The 19,673-nt window shown below is 45.0% G+C and overlaps 1 protein-coding gene across 2 annotated transcripts in view; it reads left to right on the forward strand.

The window, feature by feature from the left end:
• Window positions 1–19,673, forward strand: part of LOC136831358 (protein VAC14 homolog) — a 301,501-nt gene that overhangs the window by 49,440 nt on the left and 232,388 nt on the right. For both annotated transcript variants that reach the window (XM_067091678.1, XM_067091679.1), the window contains exon 3: window positions 6,117–6,347. In XM_067091678.1, coding sequence (XP_066947779.1) covers window positions 6,117–6,347 — 231 coding nt within the window. The remainder of the gene's footprint in view (window positions 1–6,116; window positions 6,348–19,673) is intronic.

A 19,673-nucleotide genomic window follows, 5' to 3' on the forward strand; every position in this document is an offset into this window, starting at 1 on the left:
TCCAATCTTCTTGGGAAATTGTAGTGAGAACTGAGCTGTTCGTCTGCATCCTGACCTTTGTGGTTTAGATGAAGATGTTCAGAGTGCTTACACTCAGGACTGGCCTCCTTGAGAACCTGTAGTACCCATGGTTCTACCGATCTGGCCTCCCACTGTCTCCAGAAGTGAAGGAGTCTGGCACCCACAGGTAGACAGAAGACCAAAGTCTCACTCGCCAGAGACTGGTCTAGATGAGGACTTCTTGCTGATAGGGCAAAATGATCTGGGAGTCATGCATGGGTGTGAGGAAGCTCTTCCTCTGTTACCTCGAGGGCCTGGCACCAACTCCCGAACTTCTGACACCAACAGCCGAGCTCCCAGCTTCTGCTTCGGGAACCCATGCACCTTTGTCTGTTAATCCGTCCTCCTCATCAGTTCAGGAAGATTCTTTAGCCCCACTCAAGCGTCAATTTACCGAGCTTATGGGTTTTTTGAAGAAATCCTCTTCTGCTCCAGAGTCCAAGGATATATCATTGTCTCCTATCTCTTCAAAGGAGGAAGAGGTTGTCCAGGATACGGTTCCCTCTTCTGCTTACTCGTCTCTTCTGCATTTCCTCCTGGATAATTTTCCTGATTTCTTCATGCCTGCTTCGCCTTCTTCTCCAGCTTCCACCTTCCTCATGAAAAAGCATTCGTCAGAAGTTACCAGGTTACCTAAGCGACATTCGCTTTTCTGCCCAGCAAATTGTTGAAGATGAGGTACTCTTACTATGCCACCAGGGAAACTCCTTCCTTGGGAGTTCCTGCCTCCTCCCAAGGGTACTTCTCTCGTCTGATGGATCGACCAGAGAACAGCCTTTTCTACGGCCAAGATAATGTTTTCCTCAGCTGAGCTGGATCCTCTTATCAAGAATATTTTTAAGGTGTTCGATATGTAGTTTCCTCGATTGGGCCATCGGGGCGCTAGTGAGGAAGATTGAAGACTGTCCTGATCTAGCTGAAGACTTTGCCTCCAATAGGCTGGGAGTTCTTTTATGCTCAGATAGGGCAATTAGAGATGGCTCTTTAGAACTCGTCTCCCTCTTTTCTATGGGTGTCCTTAAGAAGAGGGAGCTCTGGTGTTCTTTCACCTCGAAAGGAGTCTCGCCGACACAGAAGTCAGCTCTACTCTTTGCTCCTTAAAATAGATTTCACCTCTTTCCTCAAGTTACGGTGAAGGAGATTCTTTCAGACTTGCAGAGTAAGCCTACCACTGGCTTGTTGGCACAGTCCATAGACGTCCGAGAGAGCCTGTGCCTCCCATTTCAAGATCTTTCTCCCCTCTACAGTTTCAGCCCTTTAGTGGAGGGAAGGCTAAAACCCAACCTCGACGTAAATCAAACTTGCAACCTTCTACAAAGTCCATTAAGAAGTCTTCCTTCAAGTCCAACCCCAAGAAGTGAGAAGTCAGTCCTCCGCGCCCACGTAGGAGCCAGACTTCTGCTTTATTGGAAGGAATGGGAGCACAGAGGAGCAGATCCTTGGGTGATCAAAGCTCTCAAGGAGGGCTACTCCATTCCTTTCACAAAGACTCTCCTTCAGTTACATCTTCAATTGCCTTGACAGCATATTCAAAAGGTTCCACAAAGTTTTTGGCCCTCTCTCAAGAAGGAGCAGTAGAAGTAAGTGCTAGATCCCCACTCAAAAGGTTTTTACAATCGCCTTTTCGTGGTTCTGAAAGCCTTTGGGGGCTGGAGGCCTGTTCTGGATGTCAGTGCCTTGAATGTGTTCACACTGAAGATGAAGTTTCATTTCATAATGGAGACCGTTCGCTCGGTCATGTCCTCAGTACAACAGGGACTGCATGGTCACCCTGAATATGCAGGATGCGTATTTTCACGTCCCTGTCCATCCAGACTCATGGAAATTTCTACGCTTTTTCAGGACAGAATGCTGCAGTTCCAGTCCTTGTGCTTCGGTTTATCAATGGCCCCTCAAGTTTTCACACAAATCCTTGCTCCTCTAGGGAGTTGGCTTCACTTTCTGGGAATCAATATCAACTTATATCTAGACGATTGGTTTCTCCGCTCGTCATCGGAGGAAAAGTGCACGAAGGACTTGAGAAGAACTCTTCGCCTGACACAGGAGTTAGGCATTCTCATAAAAAAAAAGAAATCCCTCATGACACCGACTCAGGAGATTCCCTATTTAGGGATGATACTGAACTCTCGGACTTTTTGGGCTCTTCTGTCACCCAAAAGAATCAAAAACTGCCTTCAGACTGTCAGTCAGTTCCTTGCTCTTCCTTCCTGCTCAGCAGTGCAGTGGATGAGTCTTCTGGGGACCCTCGCTTCAGTGGAGCAGTTTGTAAAATTAGGCAGACTGCACATGAGACCCCTTTAGTTTTCCTCAAAGCAAACTGGTGCAGAAAGACCCAACCAGACTTTCATCTTCCCGATTACATCGGAGATCAAAGAGGATCTTCAGTGGTGGTTGTGCAAAGAAAGACTTCAGAAAGGGAAGTCTCTTCTCCCAGTGCGCCCAGACCTTCAATTTTATCCAGATGCCTCCGACCTAGGCTGGGACGCTCTTCTGGACGGCCGGGAAGTCTCCAGAACACGGACTACAGTAAACCCCCTTTATTCACGGGGGATGCTTATTGCAACCCCCCCCCGCAAATAGATAAAATCCATGAACACTTAAAACCGCGCTAAAAAACACTTAGAACTGCCTATTTTGATAGTTTAAACACAAGAAAAACCCTCTAAAAATGCTGATACCTGAGTATTTTAATAGTTTTATCACAAAAAGTGCATTTAGTCATGAAAATGATATGAAAATACAGTAATTAGTGAATATTTCTCAGTGAAAAATACCGCGAATGGGTGAATTTTCCGCGTATAATGGGTAGATACATTCCACAGAGAAATTCGCGAATACGTGAGTCCGTGAATCATGAGAACACGAATATGGGGGGTTTACTGTATGGTACAATGGAATTCTCACATCAGCGTAAAGGAACTGAGAGCAATTCACCTGGGCCTTCAGTCCCTCTCGGACCTTGTCCACGGCAAGAAGATAGTAGTGCATGCGGACAACACCACTACACTTGCTTACATTCGCAAACAGGGGACCACTCATTCCTTCTCACTGTACAAGATGGCGAGGGATCTCCTTCTGTGGGCGGAGACGAACCAAGTCACTCTTGTCACCCGGTTCATTCAAGGGAGAATGAACATGATTGCGGACGAGTTAAGCCGCCTCAGACAGGTCCTTCCAGCCGAATGGACTTTAGACCAGTTAGTCTGCGACAACCTGTGGAAACTATGGGGCAAGCCGACAGTGGATCTTTATGCAACATTGAGAAACCACCGTCTTCCACTCTGTTGCTCTCCAGTCCCAGATCCTCAAGCATGGAGCATGGACACCATGCTTTTGGACTGGACAGGCTTAAATGTGTACGCTTTCCCTCCCTTTGGAATGATCAGAGAAGTAATCAAAGCTGTCAATTCATCAGAACACCTCCATGACCCTAGTAGCTCCATTTTGGCCGAACAAGGAATAGTTTCCAGACTTAATTCAACTCCTGGTAGATTACCCAAGACTCCTTCCACAAAAACAGTCTCTGTTCAGACAACCCCACTTTCTCTGATTCCACCAAGGGTTGTCCACTCTGGCCCTAACAGACCTCAGACTGTCAAGCACCTCGTCAGAGCAAAAGGTTTTTCGAGACACTGCAGAGGCAATTACGAAATGCAGACGAGCTGCTTCTACAAAGCTCTACCAATAAAAATGGGCAGTCTTCAGAAGGTGGTGAGCCGCTATAACGTCTCTTCCTCTTAGGCATCTATAGGTCAAATAGCCGACTTTTTGATATTCCTAAAGTCCGTCACGGAGCTATTGACTGTACCATCAAAGGGTATAGGTCGATGCTCAGCTCAGTCTTTAAGCACAGAGGAATGGATCTGTCTTTTAATCAAGATAGCGACTGGATCAAATCTTTTGATACATCCAAGAATGAAAGTTCTTCGAACATCTCTTGGAACTTAGACTTTGTACTGAAATGGCTTTCAGATCTTTAGTTCAAACCTCTCTGGTCTGCTTCCCTCAGGGATCTCATGAAAAAGGCTGTCTTTTTAGTGGCTCTTGCTACTGCCAAACGTATTAGCGAGTCACATGCAATAGACAAAAAAATAGGTTTTGCTCAAGAGGATGCAGTCTGCTCTCTTTCTCATGGTTTCCTTGCAAAGAACAAGGACCCTTGTAAACCCTGGCATAGATCCTTCATCATCAAGAACCTTATGGACATCTTAGGACCTGAGGAAGAAGAAATACTACTCTGTCCAGTGAGGTGTCTCAGATACTACCTTCATAGGACGGAAAAGATTAGAGGACCTTAGAGCAACCTCTGATGCTCTACAGTATAAGAAACCCAGTTTGCCCGCTCTCCAAAAATGCCATATCCTTTTTTCTGAGAGAGTTAATATTAGAAGCCCACTCACAGATCCAGGAAGAAGCCTTTCCGTTACTTAAGGTTAAGGCTCACGAAATTAGGGGCATCGCAACTTCCATCGCTTTTAGACATAATTTGTCTCTTTCTACGATCTTACAGTCAATATTCTGGATGCAAGCAAGTCCATATTCGCCTCACACTACCTCAAGGACAGAGACAGTACTTGAAAAATCCTCCTAGCTTTGTTGAGGATTTTTACATGGAAAGCCTTCATTGTTGGAAGTATGCAGTGAGTACATGGAATACAGAAAACAAGAAAATAGTTTCCCTCCCTTATATGCCTAAAATGAAACAAATTACATCAAAATTAAAGAAATTAAATATAAATTTGTTTCAAGTTCTTTATACCTTTGACAACACCATAAAAACAAAGTATGTAAAAATAAATTGGAAGGAGAAGATAGTAATGCAGATGATGTAGGAGGAGTATACATAATTAATTGCAACAATTGTGGAGACAAATATGTGGCTGGTGAAACAGGTAGGGCTGTCCTGGTTTCCATAAGGACTAGAATCCAAGAACACAGGAGGGCAGTACAACTCAACTCACAGGGGAGTTTTAAAATCTATAGCCAGGTATTGTTGGGAAAAGGACCATAGGATGGATTTTAAAAACAGTAGGCTTATATATAAAAGCAATAACATCAGTCATAGGAGGGTAGTGGAAGGGGTACTCATCAGACAGATTAAAGTGATAGAAGGAAACAATGGATTTACCTCAGAAGATCCCATAAGCCGAGCTTTAATATTAAAAGAAGCTAAGATCGACCCTTCTGACCTGGAGGTTAGGTCTCATGCCCAACAGACCGATTGTAACTACTCACATACCACAAGGATTAATACCACTGACCATCAGATCAGGATATCAGGCCGACAGGAGGAGATTAACAACTCTCAAGAGAAGGAAACCAGGACAGCCATCATATAAATGACAGCACAGAGAGAAGAAGTTCCAGAAGATTGTTGGGCCTTGAACCAGCCTGACTACCTCATCTCTTGAAAAAGGGTCACAGTTAGGACCTGAAAGTACTCAAGATCGAAGTAATATGTAAATATTTACGAGTAAACAAGCTATACACAAGAATCTTGTGGGTTTCTCTTTCCATCTTCAGAAGAAAACTGAAAGAAGTTTTTGTTTGGTTTACTGGTGATAATAGTGCCGCCGTGCAAATTTTGAATTTTTGAGCTGCCGTAGGTTAGGGAAACAAGAGCTATGTAATTACATGGTAAGTATATATAAAACTTTATTTAATCATAAAAATGTAATTTTTATTAAAAAATGTCATATTTCATTTAAAACTACACTTTCTGGAGATTAAATGCTCCACATTGTTAAGCTCCCTTATTCACTTTTTGATAGAAGTAAATCAAACAAAAGTATCTCTAGACCTTTATTTGGTGTAAATGGTTTATGATGCAAATGGCATGGCATAAAAATAGATACTTACTGTACTGTAATTGATAATTTAAAGTGCTTAAAATTGAGTTAGTCCCCATTGATAATAGTTTATTTATTATCTTGGTCCTTACCCTCATTGTAACTTATGTGCAGATAGAGTTCTGGTATCCTAGACAGTGTCAGATTTTATTTTAATGTACATTGGCAATCGCAATACTGTTTATGTCACCCTTTTTATCTTTTCAGGGAATTGGACCATATATACAGAAGCTTGTCAATCCAATATTGGCCTGCTTTTCTGATAGCAATCCAAATGTAAGGTACTATGCAACAGAGTCTCTCTACAATGTAGTGAGAGTCTCAAGAGGAACTGTACTGACCCAGTTTAATGACATATTCACAATACTTGTTCGACTGGCTATGGATGCAGACCAGAATGTTAAGAATGGATCAGAGATGCTTGACAGGATTATGAAGGTTTGTTCCATGATGTAGAGTTAGCTTTGACTTTGTGCCTAGTTTTGTTGTGGGATGTAGTATGTGTTTATTATTGGACCTGATGAAGATGAGCAAAGGCTTCACAAGTTTTAATTCTACAGAAATGTAAACCATCAGTGAGAGCTGGAGCAGTCATTGAACTTGGTAACAAGGGACATGAGCTGGGGAATGCCCCTCACCCACCTTCTGTCACCAGCCATGTTAACAGTGGCCCCTGTGAAGAGAGGAGGTTTCACTGCATTCTCTCCCTTCCATTTTACTGATAATGGGATGAGTATTTGGATTGCTGCTTTAGAACTGTGTTTTCTGAATGTAGTTTTTCTTTTTGAGTATGGAGAAAAAACATGAACAATGCCATTGCAGGGAGCATAGGTGTCCTTGTGGGCTCTTCATGTCTCCCATAACGGTTGGTCTCCACAGTTACTTTTCTTTTTATAGGGGGAAGGTGGTAACCATTTTTCTGTGCTGGCTGGGCTTTTCAATGGGATAAGTTTGGTAGGGAGAGGAGGAAGAAGATCAAGCGATGCTTGTGAGCCTCGACTTGAGGAATACATCACTGGGGATGCCATAAAATCCTTCTAGTTCTTTCTGCTTTCCCTGCTCCATTCCTAGCCTGCTGTCTGTAGTTGGTATTTCCCCCAACCCCCATTTTTCCTCCATGATGCTGGTGTTGGGTTTTGTCCCCTTTATCCTCTTCCTCAAATTGACTGATGTTCCAGCCTCACCCCCTTCCTTAAATTGACTGATGTTCCAGGCACAAGAAAGATGTCTTCATTGGAGTACCTGTAAAGACAATATCCTGGTAGTCCATCTTTTTCTGCTTTACTGGCCAACCTGGCCACAGAGGAGAAGAAGAAACTCATTCCCCTGTGCCTTCTACTTGCTCTGATTTTACTGAGTATGGGGACTGTTAGGACAATAGATTCCAGATCCAAACATCATTCAGATAGTGACTCAGTCAGGTCTTTTGGGGCCTCTCCTGGCAAGAATTCTATCCATTTTCTTTTTTAAAAACAAGCTTTACCAGACCACTGAGTTAAAAGAACTCTTCTAGGTCTGGCCCAAAGGATTAGTTAGTAATTTTATATGTAAAATTTATTTATTGTAAATAGGTTATTGTAAATAAGATTTTATATAAGAGGTTGCAATGTTGTAAAAATTTTAGAATTGTTTCAAAAGAAAATTTGTTATTTTCAGCTAAAATTTCTTTTGTTGTGTATTTTTTAAAATATAAGTTTCATGTAAGCACTTTACCAAATAATTACACAGCTGACGTTTCTAACTTGCGTGGCAACTTTTTAAAAAATTCGCAGTAGTGCTTCTCATGTTTTGTGTAGGTGACAGGCCCCGCCCACAATTGGGGAGCACGGAAAACAACATGGCAATAAGCTCAATTTGTTTCTGCCAGCTGTGGTACACACATTAGCATCATTTGCAGAAGCTTTTTTTATTATTCTCTTGGTTGTCTTTGGAGTTTTTGGTGAAGTACAATTACTTTGTTTTGGTTGCGCAGCAGGCTGTTGATAGTTTATTATCACATTTTGAGTGGTTCTCTAGTTTTTTCTGAATTATGCCAGATTCTAGCAGTTCGAGTATTCACTATTGCAGCGAAGGCTATAAGACTAGGCTCACAAAAGCTCTTTATGATCCTCATTCATTTTGCAGTAAATGTAGTGGGCAAGAGAGTAGCATTGAGAAAACTTGTAATGAATGTTCCTCAGGGGATAGTAAACAATGGAAAATTCTAAAGTCTCAGACTAATTAAGACGTTCTCTTAGTGTACAGTAGAAGCTATGCTTAAGCCTATTTCATTATAATGACTTACCAAAACACTGTAAAAGCTTTTATCTCTTTAAAATCGACACGTCCGAGATATAAATTTTCAAACTTTGTTTGGAACGCTGATACAATTGGCGGGAGACCCAACCCCACCGGATGCCGGTGGGGGTAGCGTGGCAGGAGACATACCCATAAACCCAGGTCAGTTTCATTCTCGGGCGTATTGGGAACGCATCTCGCGCGTCCGTCTGCCTCAAACTGTTTGGGTTCCTTTGTCTGCTTGCACTTGGTTGTGGCGTCTCTCCTTGGTGAAGTACTCAATTGCCTGTTTATTTATCTAGCTAGCCTAGCTCTGGGATTTCGTAGCTATGTCGGATTCAAGCTTCTCGGGATCCAGAGTTTGCGCAGGAAATTTGTGCTCCGCCAAACTAGTTAAACTTAAATACGATCGCCATTCTTTGTGTACAGCATGTAGGGGTCAAGAGTGTTCCCAGGAGAACACATGCAGTGAATGTATGGAATGGAGTCAGGAGTTTTGGCAAACATACAGTTCCCATCAGATTAAGCTGGTTAGGGATAGGGATAGAAAAGCCTTTAAGCGTAAGGAAGCTAGGTTATCATCTTCTTCGGTGGTGGCATTGGCGTCACCTCCTCTACCGGCTGTTCCTTCCTCCTCTCCTAACCCCTCCTCTACCGCTGCTCTTTCCCCTCTCATATTCCCCCTCTTCTTCACCAGCTTCCCAGTATGTTTTTCCTAAAAGCCAAGCCCAGCCTCAAGGCTGATAAATCAGAATTCATTCTTTTCAGAAATCAAATGGAAGCGCAAATGAACGGTTTCATGGAGTCGGTCTTAAGTTTAGTGCGTTAGCACCGTAGTCCGGCGTTAGCGTCGGTGATGACGTCAGTGTTGATGTTGGTGATAACAATGTGGTTGTTCGCGATCACGTTTCAGGCGAGTCTGCTCGTTTTTCTGAGTCTTTTGAGCAAAGGCAACTGTCCCGCTCGCCTTCTGAGGCTAGAAGACAGTCCGGCGCTGGCGAAAAGGTCAGAAATTATTGCCCACGAGCAGGCTCATCCTCTAAGGCACAGGAAAGCCTTAGTCCTGGTGGCGAAGTAGTAAGCTTGACTCGCCTTGGCGTCGAAAAGCTTCAGGGAGACGTGAAAGTGATCCATCGACGCCGTCGATCTTCTCGCCATCGCCGACATCGTAGGATGGTGTCCCCAGAAACTTCATCAAGGCGGTTGCAGTCGAAGCGGCACTACCTAAGGTTAAGCTCCTCAGGTGAGAGTAGCAGCAGTTCATCTTCAGTCTCTTCATATTCCAGCTCTTGGATCCCCCTCCTCGTCATCGCAAGTGGGATCAGACCTCTCGGCCCTTAAAGAGGCGTTCTTCGGATAATTCCTGTCCTAGGGTTACTAAACTCTTCAAGAAAAGGACAACCAGCCCTATACCTGGTTGCTCAGCGTGGGGATCCGATCAAGAAGATACATTTCAGACGCTTCCTCCCAGGTCCCCTAGTGCAGTCAAGAGGCCTAGCCCTCTCCAGGAAGTTCCGCCGCAAGGGCCCGGCCCTCTTACTCCTCCTCCTGCACACGAAGTGTCTGCACCTTTGGCTACATCCTCGCCCTCCCAGCAGTCTATTCTGTTGGAAGGGAAGATAGAAAAGGTAGTCCGCAAAGTCCTTGGTATTCCCGAGGATAGAGAAGTCGTCCCTCCTCAACTCCTGGACGGTCTGGGCACGGAACCGATTCTTTCTGGTGAAGAGGAAGGCCCAGGTGAATCGGGCCTTCTTCACATTACGCTTCTCTACTCAGCTTTCTGCTGCAGTCGTACCATAACATTTTCAGCCAACAGCCCCCTCTTCTCCGACTTCTACGTTGCGTCTGGGAAAACAAGGTCCTGCCACTTCACTTCCCAAGTTGGTACTCTCCACCGCCTCCAAGAAAGCATTAAAAGAGGTAGAGGCGTGGTTGGAAGCTAAGAGGTCCTCGGGTAAGTCGTCGTTTGCACCCTCCTTCAAAGCTGTCGAAAAGGAGGCAAAATTATTACAGCACAGGAGCTTCTCCTTCACTGGGATCCGCAATTTCAGCACAGGGGGACTTCGGCTCCCTGGTGGACCCCTCAAGACGCATTTCATTCGAGGCAGCCAAGACCTTCTTTTCTGCCCTAGACGTAGAACATTTTTCCAGGAACCTCTTCAAGCTCCTAGAGATTGTCAGCTTTATCGATTGGTCAATGGGAGCTGTTTTCAAACAGGTGGAGCAGGCTAACCTCGCAGAAGACGTCTTGGAAAAAATCACGGGGTTCCTGTCCTGCACCAATATCGCTATCCATGATGCGGCAGGCGAAATTTCCTCCCTCTTCGCCATGGCCACTCTGAAGAAGAGGGAAACTTGGTGCTCGTTCTTGTCTAAGGCTGTGACTTCTTCGCAGAGAACGGCTTTGATGTTCGCACCCTTTGACAAGGAGGGCCTCTTCCCAGAAGCAGTAGTGAAAGACGTCCTGTCAGCCATGGATAAGAGGGCGTCGTCACACATCCTGTCTATGTCTTCCACAAGACCGAGGCCTGCTCCCGCGCCTTTGACCAAGACGGTATCTCCTCTTAACAGGCATCCGTTTCGTAACTCCAGGTCCAAACCTTACTCAAGGTCCCGCTACAACTCCAGGGGTCACAAGTTCTCCTCAAAGCCACAAGGTCGTCATACCAGTAAGTAGGATCCCTGTCCTTCATGCGCCGGTGGGGGCCAGACTCAGCCTCTTTTGGGAGGAATGGAGAGACAGAGGTGCAGATCAGTGGGTGGTGCAAGTGCTCCAGCTAGGCTACCGTCTGCCGTTCGCCCAACCTCCTCCTCTCTCCAATTCTCCCATTTCCTTGACAGCATACGCAAGAGGCTCAGTCAAGTTTTCGGCCCTAGAGACAGAAGTTCGGTCTCTCTTAGGGAAAGCGGTCATCGAAGTAGTGCAGGACGTGTCAACCCCAGGGTTCTACAACCGCCTGTTTGTAGTCCCCAAGTCATCAGGGGGTTGGAGGCCAGTTCTCGACGTAAGTGCTCTCAATATGTACTTAGTGAAAACCAAGTTCTCCATGGAAACGAACTGCTCAGTTCTTCAGGCACTAGCTCGGGGGGATTGGATGGTGACCCTCGACATGGAAGACGCCTACTTCCACATTCCAGTACATCAGGACTCCAGGAGGTATCTTCGCTTTGTTTTCAAGGACAGAGTTTACCAGTTCCGGGCCCTCTGCTTCTGCCTGTCGACAGCCCTGCAAGTGTTCACCAGGATTCTCGCCCCGATAGGTCATTGGCTCCACCTGGAGGGAGTTCGGATCTCCTTGTACCTAGACGACTGGCTACTCCGTTCATCATCAAGGGACCGCTGCATGGAGGACCTTCACAGAACCCTAAGGTTAGCTCGGGACTTAGGGATTCTGATAAACACGGAAAAGTCGAGCTTAGTTCCTTCACAGAGGATTCTTTATTTGGGGATGACTCTGGACAGTCTAGCTTTTCGGGCTTTTCTGTCTCCCAAAAGGTTCTCCTCCTGCCTTCAGGCGATGGAGAAGTTTCTTCTCCTGGACAGTTGCTCCGCCCGTCAGTGGATGGCTCTCCTGGGAACTCTGTCGTCAGCGGAGCAATTTGTAAGGTTAGGCCGTCTGCACATGAGACCCTTACAGTTTTTCCTCAGGGACTCTTGGGACAGAAGGACCCAAACGGACTCCACGGTCTTCAACATTCCCACGCCGTCAAGGGGCATCTTCTCTGGTGGAGGTCGCCGAAAGGCTTTCGGAGGGTCTGGATCTCCTCCCAAGACAACCATCCCTGCAGATGTTTTCAGACGCGCGTCCAATGTTGGGTGGGGAGCACATCTAGCCAACCTCAGGACGTCAGGAGTTTGGTCGGACGAACAGAAGAAGCTCCACATCAATGTCAAGGAACTGTTGGCCATTCACCTCGCTCTCCAGGAATTTTCGACCCACGTCTCAGGCCAAGCAGTAGCTGTTCACACCGACAACTCGACAGCTCTAGCCTACATCCGGAAACAGGAGGTACCCATTCCTTCGCCCTGTTCAAAGCTGCGAGGGACCTTCTTCTGTGGGCGGACAGCAACAGGGTGGCCCTGTTCCCTCGGTTTGTGCAGGGAAAACTGAACGTCCTGGCGGACCAACTCAGCCGTCGGAACCAGACTCTCCCTACGGAGTGGACCCTGCACCCACAAGTGTGCCTAGATCTGTGGAATCTGTGGGGCACTCCCATAATAGATCTCTTCGCTACCTCCAAGAACCATCGTCTCCCAGTGTTCTGCTCACCAGTTCCAGACCCACTGACTCACTTGGTGGACGCCATGCTCCTAGACTGGACGAACCTGTTTGCCTATGCCTTCCCTCCTTTCGGGCTCATCAGGCAGGTGATAAACAAAGTAAAATTCCATCAGCAGGTCGAGCTGATCCTCGTTGCCCCGTTCTGGCCAAGGAAGGAGTGGTTCCCGGACCTGCTAGATCTCCTGATAGACTTCCGAGGCTTCTCCCCTCAAAAGAAGTCGCTTCTCAGACAACCCCACCTAATGAAGTTCCACCAGGGATTGTCCACTCTCGCTCTGACAGGCTTCAGACTGTCAGGAAGCTCATCAGAGCGCGAGGTTTTTCAAGAAAGGCTGCAGAGGCTATTGCGAGGTGCAGAAGGGACTCCTCGAGCAAGTTATACCAATCCAAGTGGACAGTCTTCAGGAACTGGTGTAGAAAAAATAGTATCTCCTCTTCTTCGACGTCTATAACTCAACTTGCCGATTTTTTCATTTACTTAAGGGATTCAAGAAAATTGATGCCATCAACCATCAAGGGCTACAGAGCTATGCTGTCCTCCGTCTTCTACCATAGGGGGTTAGACCTATCAAATAACCGAGACTTGTCAGACCTCCTCAAGTCCTTAGACACAGCTAAGGCCCCAAAACCTGCCCTTGCCTGGAATTTAGATGTAGTTTTGAGGTGGTTAATGTCTCCAAGGTACGAACCTTTAGATGGTCTTTCTCTTAGGGACCTCACTAAGAAATCCCTTTTTCTGGTTACTTTAGCAACGGCAAAGAGGGTTAGTGAAATACAAGCCATTGACAAGGAAGTGGGTTTTTCACAAGGTAGTGCTGTTTGCTCGTTCACCTTGAATTTTCTAGCCAAGAACGAGTCTCCTTCCAACCCGTGGCCTCGGTCCTTTAACATTCAGAACCTCTCCGAAGTGGCTGGCCCTCAAGAATTGGAGGCTTCTTTGTGCCCCGTTAGAGCTATCAAAACTTACTTGGCCAGAACGGCCAGCATCAGAGGACGTTCCTCTAACCTGTGGTGTTCAGTGAAAGATCCAACCAGACCTTTATCCAAGAATGCCCTGGCTTTCTTCGTCAAGGAACTCATCTTAGAGGTGCACAGGCACATCAACGAAGAGGACGCACGCCTAGTCAAGTCTCACATTCACGAAGTGCGCTCAATAGCAACTTCAGTGGCCTTTCGTCATAATAAGTCACTTTCGCAGATCACACAGAGCACCTTCTGGAGGTCGAAGTCGGTGTTTGCGTCTCACTACCTTAGGGAGGTTGAAGTTGCGTATCAGGGCCTGTTTGCGTTAGGTCCCGTGATCGGGTAGCAGGCTTGGTTTTAGGGGAACACACTAGGGGGTAGGTTCCTTATCTTTCCTTCCCCCTGTGGTTTTATGGTCGCTGAGTTAACGGGAAGCCGGGGGTGCTCAGTTCACCTGGAGTACCCTCCATTCTAGTTGAGTTGCCGAGGGTATAGGGAAGGGGGATATATTTAACTATTTTTAGGTTAGGCGGTGAGACCCGTTTTTCAGTCTGGTTGCTTTCCAATTGCTCAGGGCAAGAACAAAAGGAAGTCACCCTTGTCTCAGTCAGCGGTGTACTTCCCTGACTGCTTGGGTTGTTGTGGAGCAGAGTGGCTAGTAGTGCTTACGCCCAAGGCCTCTGCAGGTAATGGAGCTTCAACCAGCAGCAGTACCTCCCTGCAAAAGCCCATCTACCAGGTAAGGTGACTCCTGCCCTTTTGTTGGTGTTGATCCTTAAGATACCCATGGTTAGAGTTTGTTCCTTTTTTTTTTTTTTTTGTGTGTGTGTAACCTTTCAATAACTGGTATCTCATCCCCTGCCCTTCCACCTTAAATGTGGAATCAGCTTTTACAGTGTTTTGGTAAGTCATTATAATGAAAATGACATTTTTATGATAAAATGATGTTTCATTATACTTACCAAAACATTGTAACGTAAAACCCTCCTCCTCCCGCAGGGGAGACGTTATCTCAGGTTATCACTAATTGTGTATGCCGAGAATGAAACTGACCTGGGTTTATGGGTATGTCTCCTGCCACGCTACCCCCACCGGCATCCGGTGGGGTTGGGTCTCCCGCCAATTGTATCAGCGTTCCAAACAAAGTTTGAAAATTTATATCTTGGACGTGTCGATTTTAAAGAGATAAAAGCTTTTACAGTGTTTTGGTAAGTATAATGAAACATCATTTTATCATAAAAATGTCATGTTTACAGGTTAGTCCTATTACTCTCCCTAGTACTCCCATTCCTACTGTTTCCCTTATTCCTGGCCCTCCTACTACAGTATTCAACCTCCTATTCTATGCCTGGCTCCCTTGCTTCCTACCCTAATGCCATCGCCAGTCTCGAATCCAGGTTTGATAAGAAAATTAACCTTGTAGTAAGTACAGTGGCAGAGTCAGGAGTGTCACTTAAGGTGATAATGGATAAAGTGTTGTCGGATAAAGTGACGAGCTAGAGTGCAGTGACAGTGGGGGAGGTGGCTATCCATCTTGCCGGTTCTCCTAGACCAAGGTCCTTGTCCTGCTCCCCCAAACCTGAGAGGAGACATACTGAGAGTCCAAGGGAGGCCGGTTGGGTTTACCCATGGGTGGCCGCCCCCTCAGCCTCTCCTGTTGCGCAGTCCCAGGGGTTGGCAGATAGCCATTGGAAAGGTATGTCTTTGGATGTTCATCATTTATCCTCAGGCTCTTCCAATGACTACGGCATGGACAGGAGGCACCACAAAAGGTTCCTAGATTCTTCCCGACCGCTTAAGCAGCCTCCCGAGGATGTTGGTTGCTATCCAGATCCCCTACCTGTTAAGCGGTACAAGAAGTCTACAGTACTAGCAGTCCCAGCGTCCTTGTAGTTATGCTGTAGACCCTTCTGTCTTTGCCTCTGTCCATCAGCATCCACTTCTGTCTACATGGAACAGTCCGGAGGCCTTCTCACCTGAGTGCTCAATGTTTGAGTGCCCAGCGATGGCTCATAAGCCCTCAACGTCTGCTCACAAACGTCAGGCCCCAGTTCCTGAGCACCTGGTACCCACTTCCGAGTGCCAAGTGCACGCTCCCAGTTGCCCATTGTCTCTTTCAGCTGCTCAGAGACTGCAGTCTCCTTTGGTTAGACCTACAGCATCGTCTCCTTCGCCTTTGGAGCATGACAAGCTTACTCTGGCTCCTATTAAGCAGCAGCAAGCCCAAATTATGGAGTTGTTAAAGAAAGATTCCTCCACTCCCAAGTCTTCTCAGGATGATTTCCTGTCCCTGGTCTCCTCAGAAGAGGAAGAGGTTGACGAGAACCTGCGCCTCCTTCAGCGTAAGCTACTTTACTGTGGTACCTTTTGCAAACTTTCCCACATTTTTCGCCCCAGCTGCCCCATCATCTCAAATTTTTAATGACAAATCAAACGGACAACAGAACAAGACTTCCCATCTTGAGGTGGTGCTTTCTTTGTTATCTAAGAAGTCTTTCAGGGAGATGGAAGACTGGCTTTTGGCCAAAAGGAAGCAAGGCATTGGCCAAAAGGAAGCAAGGCAAAGTGTCTTTTGCTTTTCCTCCCTCTCATTTAATCCACAGGAGATACTTATCGTACATGACCGGCAAAACTCCTCCTTTGGGAGTTGCTGCCTCCACCCAAGGAGACTTCTCTGGTCTCATCGACTCTTCTCGCCATTCTGCATTTTCGTTGGCAAAGATAATGTTTTCTTTTGCAGAACTAGATCATCTAGTTAAAGACATTTTTAAGGTCTTTGAGGTCCTTAGTTTCCAGGATTGGAAGGTGGGAACACTAGCCAAGAAGATCAAGAACCACCAGGAGCTAGCGGCAGATATTGCCTCGGACTGGCTCGGGTTCTCTTCTGTGCTGACAGAGCCATTAGAGATCGGCAAGGAAATATACTACTAAATTTAAGCTGCAAGTTGTAGCTGAAGATGAGAGAACAATTTTCAAGCTGGTAATGGCTATAAGTTAAGTATACCTTAGTTTAACCAGACCACTGAGCTGATTAACAGCTCTATTAGGGCTGGCCTGAAGAATTAGACTTATTTTATGTGGCTAAGAACCAATTGGTTACATAGTGACAGGACCTACAGCCTATTGTGGAATCCGAACCACATTATACCGAGAAATGAATTTCTATCACCAGAAATAAATTCCTCTAATTCTTCATTGGTCGGCCGGACACTTGAGCGTGGGCCCAGCAGAGTGCTAGCCAAGAACTATACCGCCCCATCTAACGAGGAACTGGTAATGGCTATAAATTATCATGCATCAGCAACATGGATGAAACTCGACTGTAATTAAAATTGGAGAGAAAGTATTTTAATCAAAACTACTGGACATGAAGAAACACATTACAGGCAGTCCCTGGTTAACGGCGGGCTAGGTTAACAGCAATCTGGTTTTACGGTGCTTGTCTAGCAACGAAAATCGGCAATTTTTGGCGCCGAAAACTGCCAATTTCTGCTTATTGGCACCAATTTATACATAACAGAGGCGCCGGTAAGCGAAAATCAGCACTTTTCGGCGCCGATAAGCCTTGAAAATCGCAAAAAAAACGCTGAAAATCTGTTAGTGGCGATTTTTGGTTATCATCACACCCTCAGAACAGAACCCCCGCCGACAACCAGGGACTGCTTATACTGCTATTTTTACGCCAATAAACAATAAATACGTAAAGCTCGTATTATGATGAAATCAAGTGAAGGTAGCGAGTGGAATCTTGATTTTTTTTTACACAAAACAAACACCCCCAAACGGCCAGTGTCATTTATTAAAAAAAAGCTAAATTAATTTCACAACAAGATGTATTTAAGCTATATTTCGACTTAAAAACACTTCGTATAATGAAAAATAACCTTGCCCCGTATAAGTAAAATATCTAAAGATTCATTTACGCTAACTAGAAGCAAGAAAAGTGCTCAGAACTGAGTTAAATACAGTGAAATAAACTTACCGCGTAATCAGTTTCCAAACCAAAACCTTGATCGCTATGATCGCAATGTATATTGCAAAAGCAGCATAAGAATATATAGGCTATTATTGGATACAGTGAATTAAGGCATAACATTTTAAAAGATCCATGGAAAAGATGCATATTCGTTATGTTGGTGTTTGTATAATATGATATGTGAATATAGAGTACAGTATAATGTAGGCCAGGCTACCATGTGCATACGATATACCATAGTGTAGACTAAGCTAATTCTTGTTTGTTATTCAATTTCTCTTTGTATTGAATTATCATAAGTCACTCTGCATGAACCTCCAGAATTAGCTGATATTAATAATTACTATACCGTGTATATATAGAATATACTTTATAGTGTAGGGTAGGCTACCATATATGCATACATGGTACTGAATACCCAAGTGTAGGCTAGGCTGTATTTGAGATAAGTTTTTTCCAAGAAACGATGGGTTTTTTGGAACCTAACACCATCGTAAGTAGAATAATACCTGTATAAGCATTTTTAGTTTTTTTTGTGTGTTTGAACTATCAAAATAGGCAGTTCTAAGTGTTTTTAGAACAGTTCTAAGTTTGCGCAGGTTTAAGCTATTCACAGAAGGTTGGGTGTGGTATGCATCCCCCGCTAATACGGGAGGTTTACTGCATTATACAATGGAACATAAATGGTCTACAGACCAGATTACACCTAGAAGTACAACAGTTCTTAAAAGAGTATGAACCAGTGATATATTTTGTTTACAACACGTCAACAAAACTGTCAGCAGTAGCTAAATATACCTTAGCATCAACATTACGATGGGACCTGTGTCCGTAGCTGGCATAGTGATGGGTGAGGAATTGTAGGAAGTGTCCCTTCCTTTCCTTTTCTCTTTGCCTTGAACATGGTGTTGAGTTCTTGGAGAGCCTGGGAGGGTACTGAGTACAGTACTTGGAGTTCCCACCAGTTTTTAGTGTTGGGTAGTGGTCTTGTTTTTTTATCTTGTAATCATTTACAGTATATTTTTTAAATTGTGGTGTAGGTGACTGTTTTCCTGGTGTATTATTTTTTGCGGTACTGTGCCCAGGGCAGGGGCAGTTATGTATGCTTTGTTGGCCTTCGGTGTACACCTTCGTCGCAAAGCTTGTTTTTATACTTCATCAGTCTTTGGAGTACTCCGCTGTGAAGTGTCCCCCTTCAGTAGAGGCGCTTATGGCCTTGCCACCACGCTGCTACAGGTACAGATGAGCGCCAACCAGAGGCATTATCTACCTGCAGCAGCTCTCTCACCAGGTAAGGAACAACAATAATCTCATCATTAATAACCTAAGATTTTGTCTGTGATTCCCCTCTGCCTTTCAATGTGGAATCAGCTAAGTAATGACTGGGTAGGTTACATATATAATAATGACATTTTTATGATAAAATGAAGTTTTACATATACTTACCCAGTAATTACGGATGGAGCCCACCCTCCTCCCTGCACATGGACTCTTTTTTTGCATAAACAAATTGTTGTGTTGGTGATGATGTTCCTCTGTCTTACCCCAAAAGTGGGCGGGGCATAGTCACCTACACCAAACAAAAGAATCTCTACCGCAGATTTCAGAATTCTAACTGCCGTTTGAGGAGGAACTCTTAGCTAAGTAATTACTGAGTAAGTATATATAAAACTTTATTTTATCATAGAAATGTAATTTTTGTTCTAGTGGCCTTTGTTTCTACCAACCAAGACAGAGCACTGTGTCGAGAAGTGTCTCTCTTGGGATGACAAACTTTTTAGACAAGTGGTTCTTCACAAGTAGACATTGTAGACCATTCACATTTATAAGTATCTTGCGTTTAGTAATTATTGTTTTTAGATTAAACTAGTTCTTTTTGTGTAGATATTCATACTTCACATACCAAGTAAATTGTTATTCAGTGTCTGTAACTTCAATAAATAGCTAAATATTCTAGTGAAAAACAGCAGTTGTGTTAATAATGCAGGCTGACTTCTAGGCCCCACTAAACCCATTCCCACTTGCACAAGGCTGCTAAGATAGGTTGCAAGCCTCTCTAAAGCTTAGTGTAACACAAGCAAGTGGCATTAAACTTATGCTTATGCCTTTTTTTCTGGTATGGGGACCAGCATGGATGTACATTGTAAACTTGTCATGAAATGGTTAAGGGGCACAACCACTTACAATTCAGTGGTTCCCAAAGTGGGCGGTACCGCCCCCCTGGGGGCAGTGGATTGATATCGGGGGGGCGGTGAGGCAAAAGGG

This window comes from Macrobrachium rosenbergii, chromosome 48, assembly GCF_040412425.1.
Source record: "Macrobrachium rosenbergii isolate ZJJX-2024 chromosome 48, ASM4041242v1, whole genome shotgun sequence".
Classification (NCBI taxonomy): Eukaryota; Metazoa; Arthropoda; class Malacostraca; order Decapoda; family Palaemonidae; genus Macrobrachium; species Macrobrachium rosenbergii.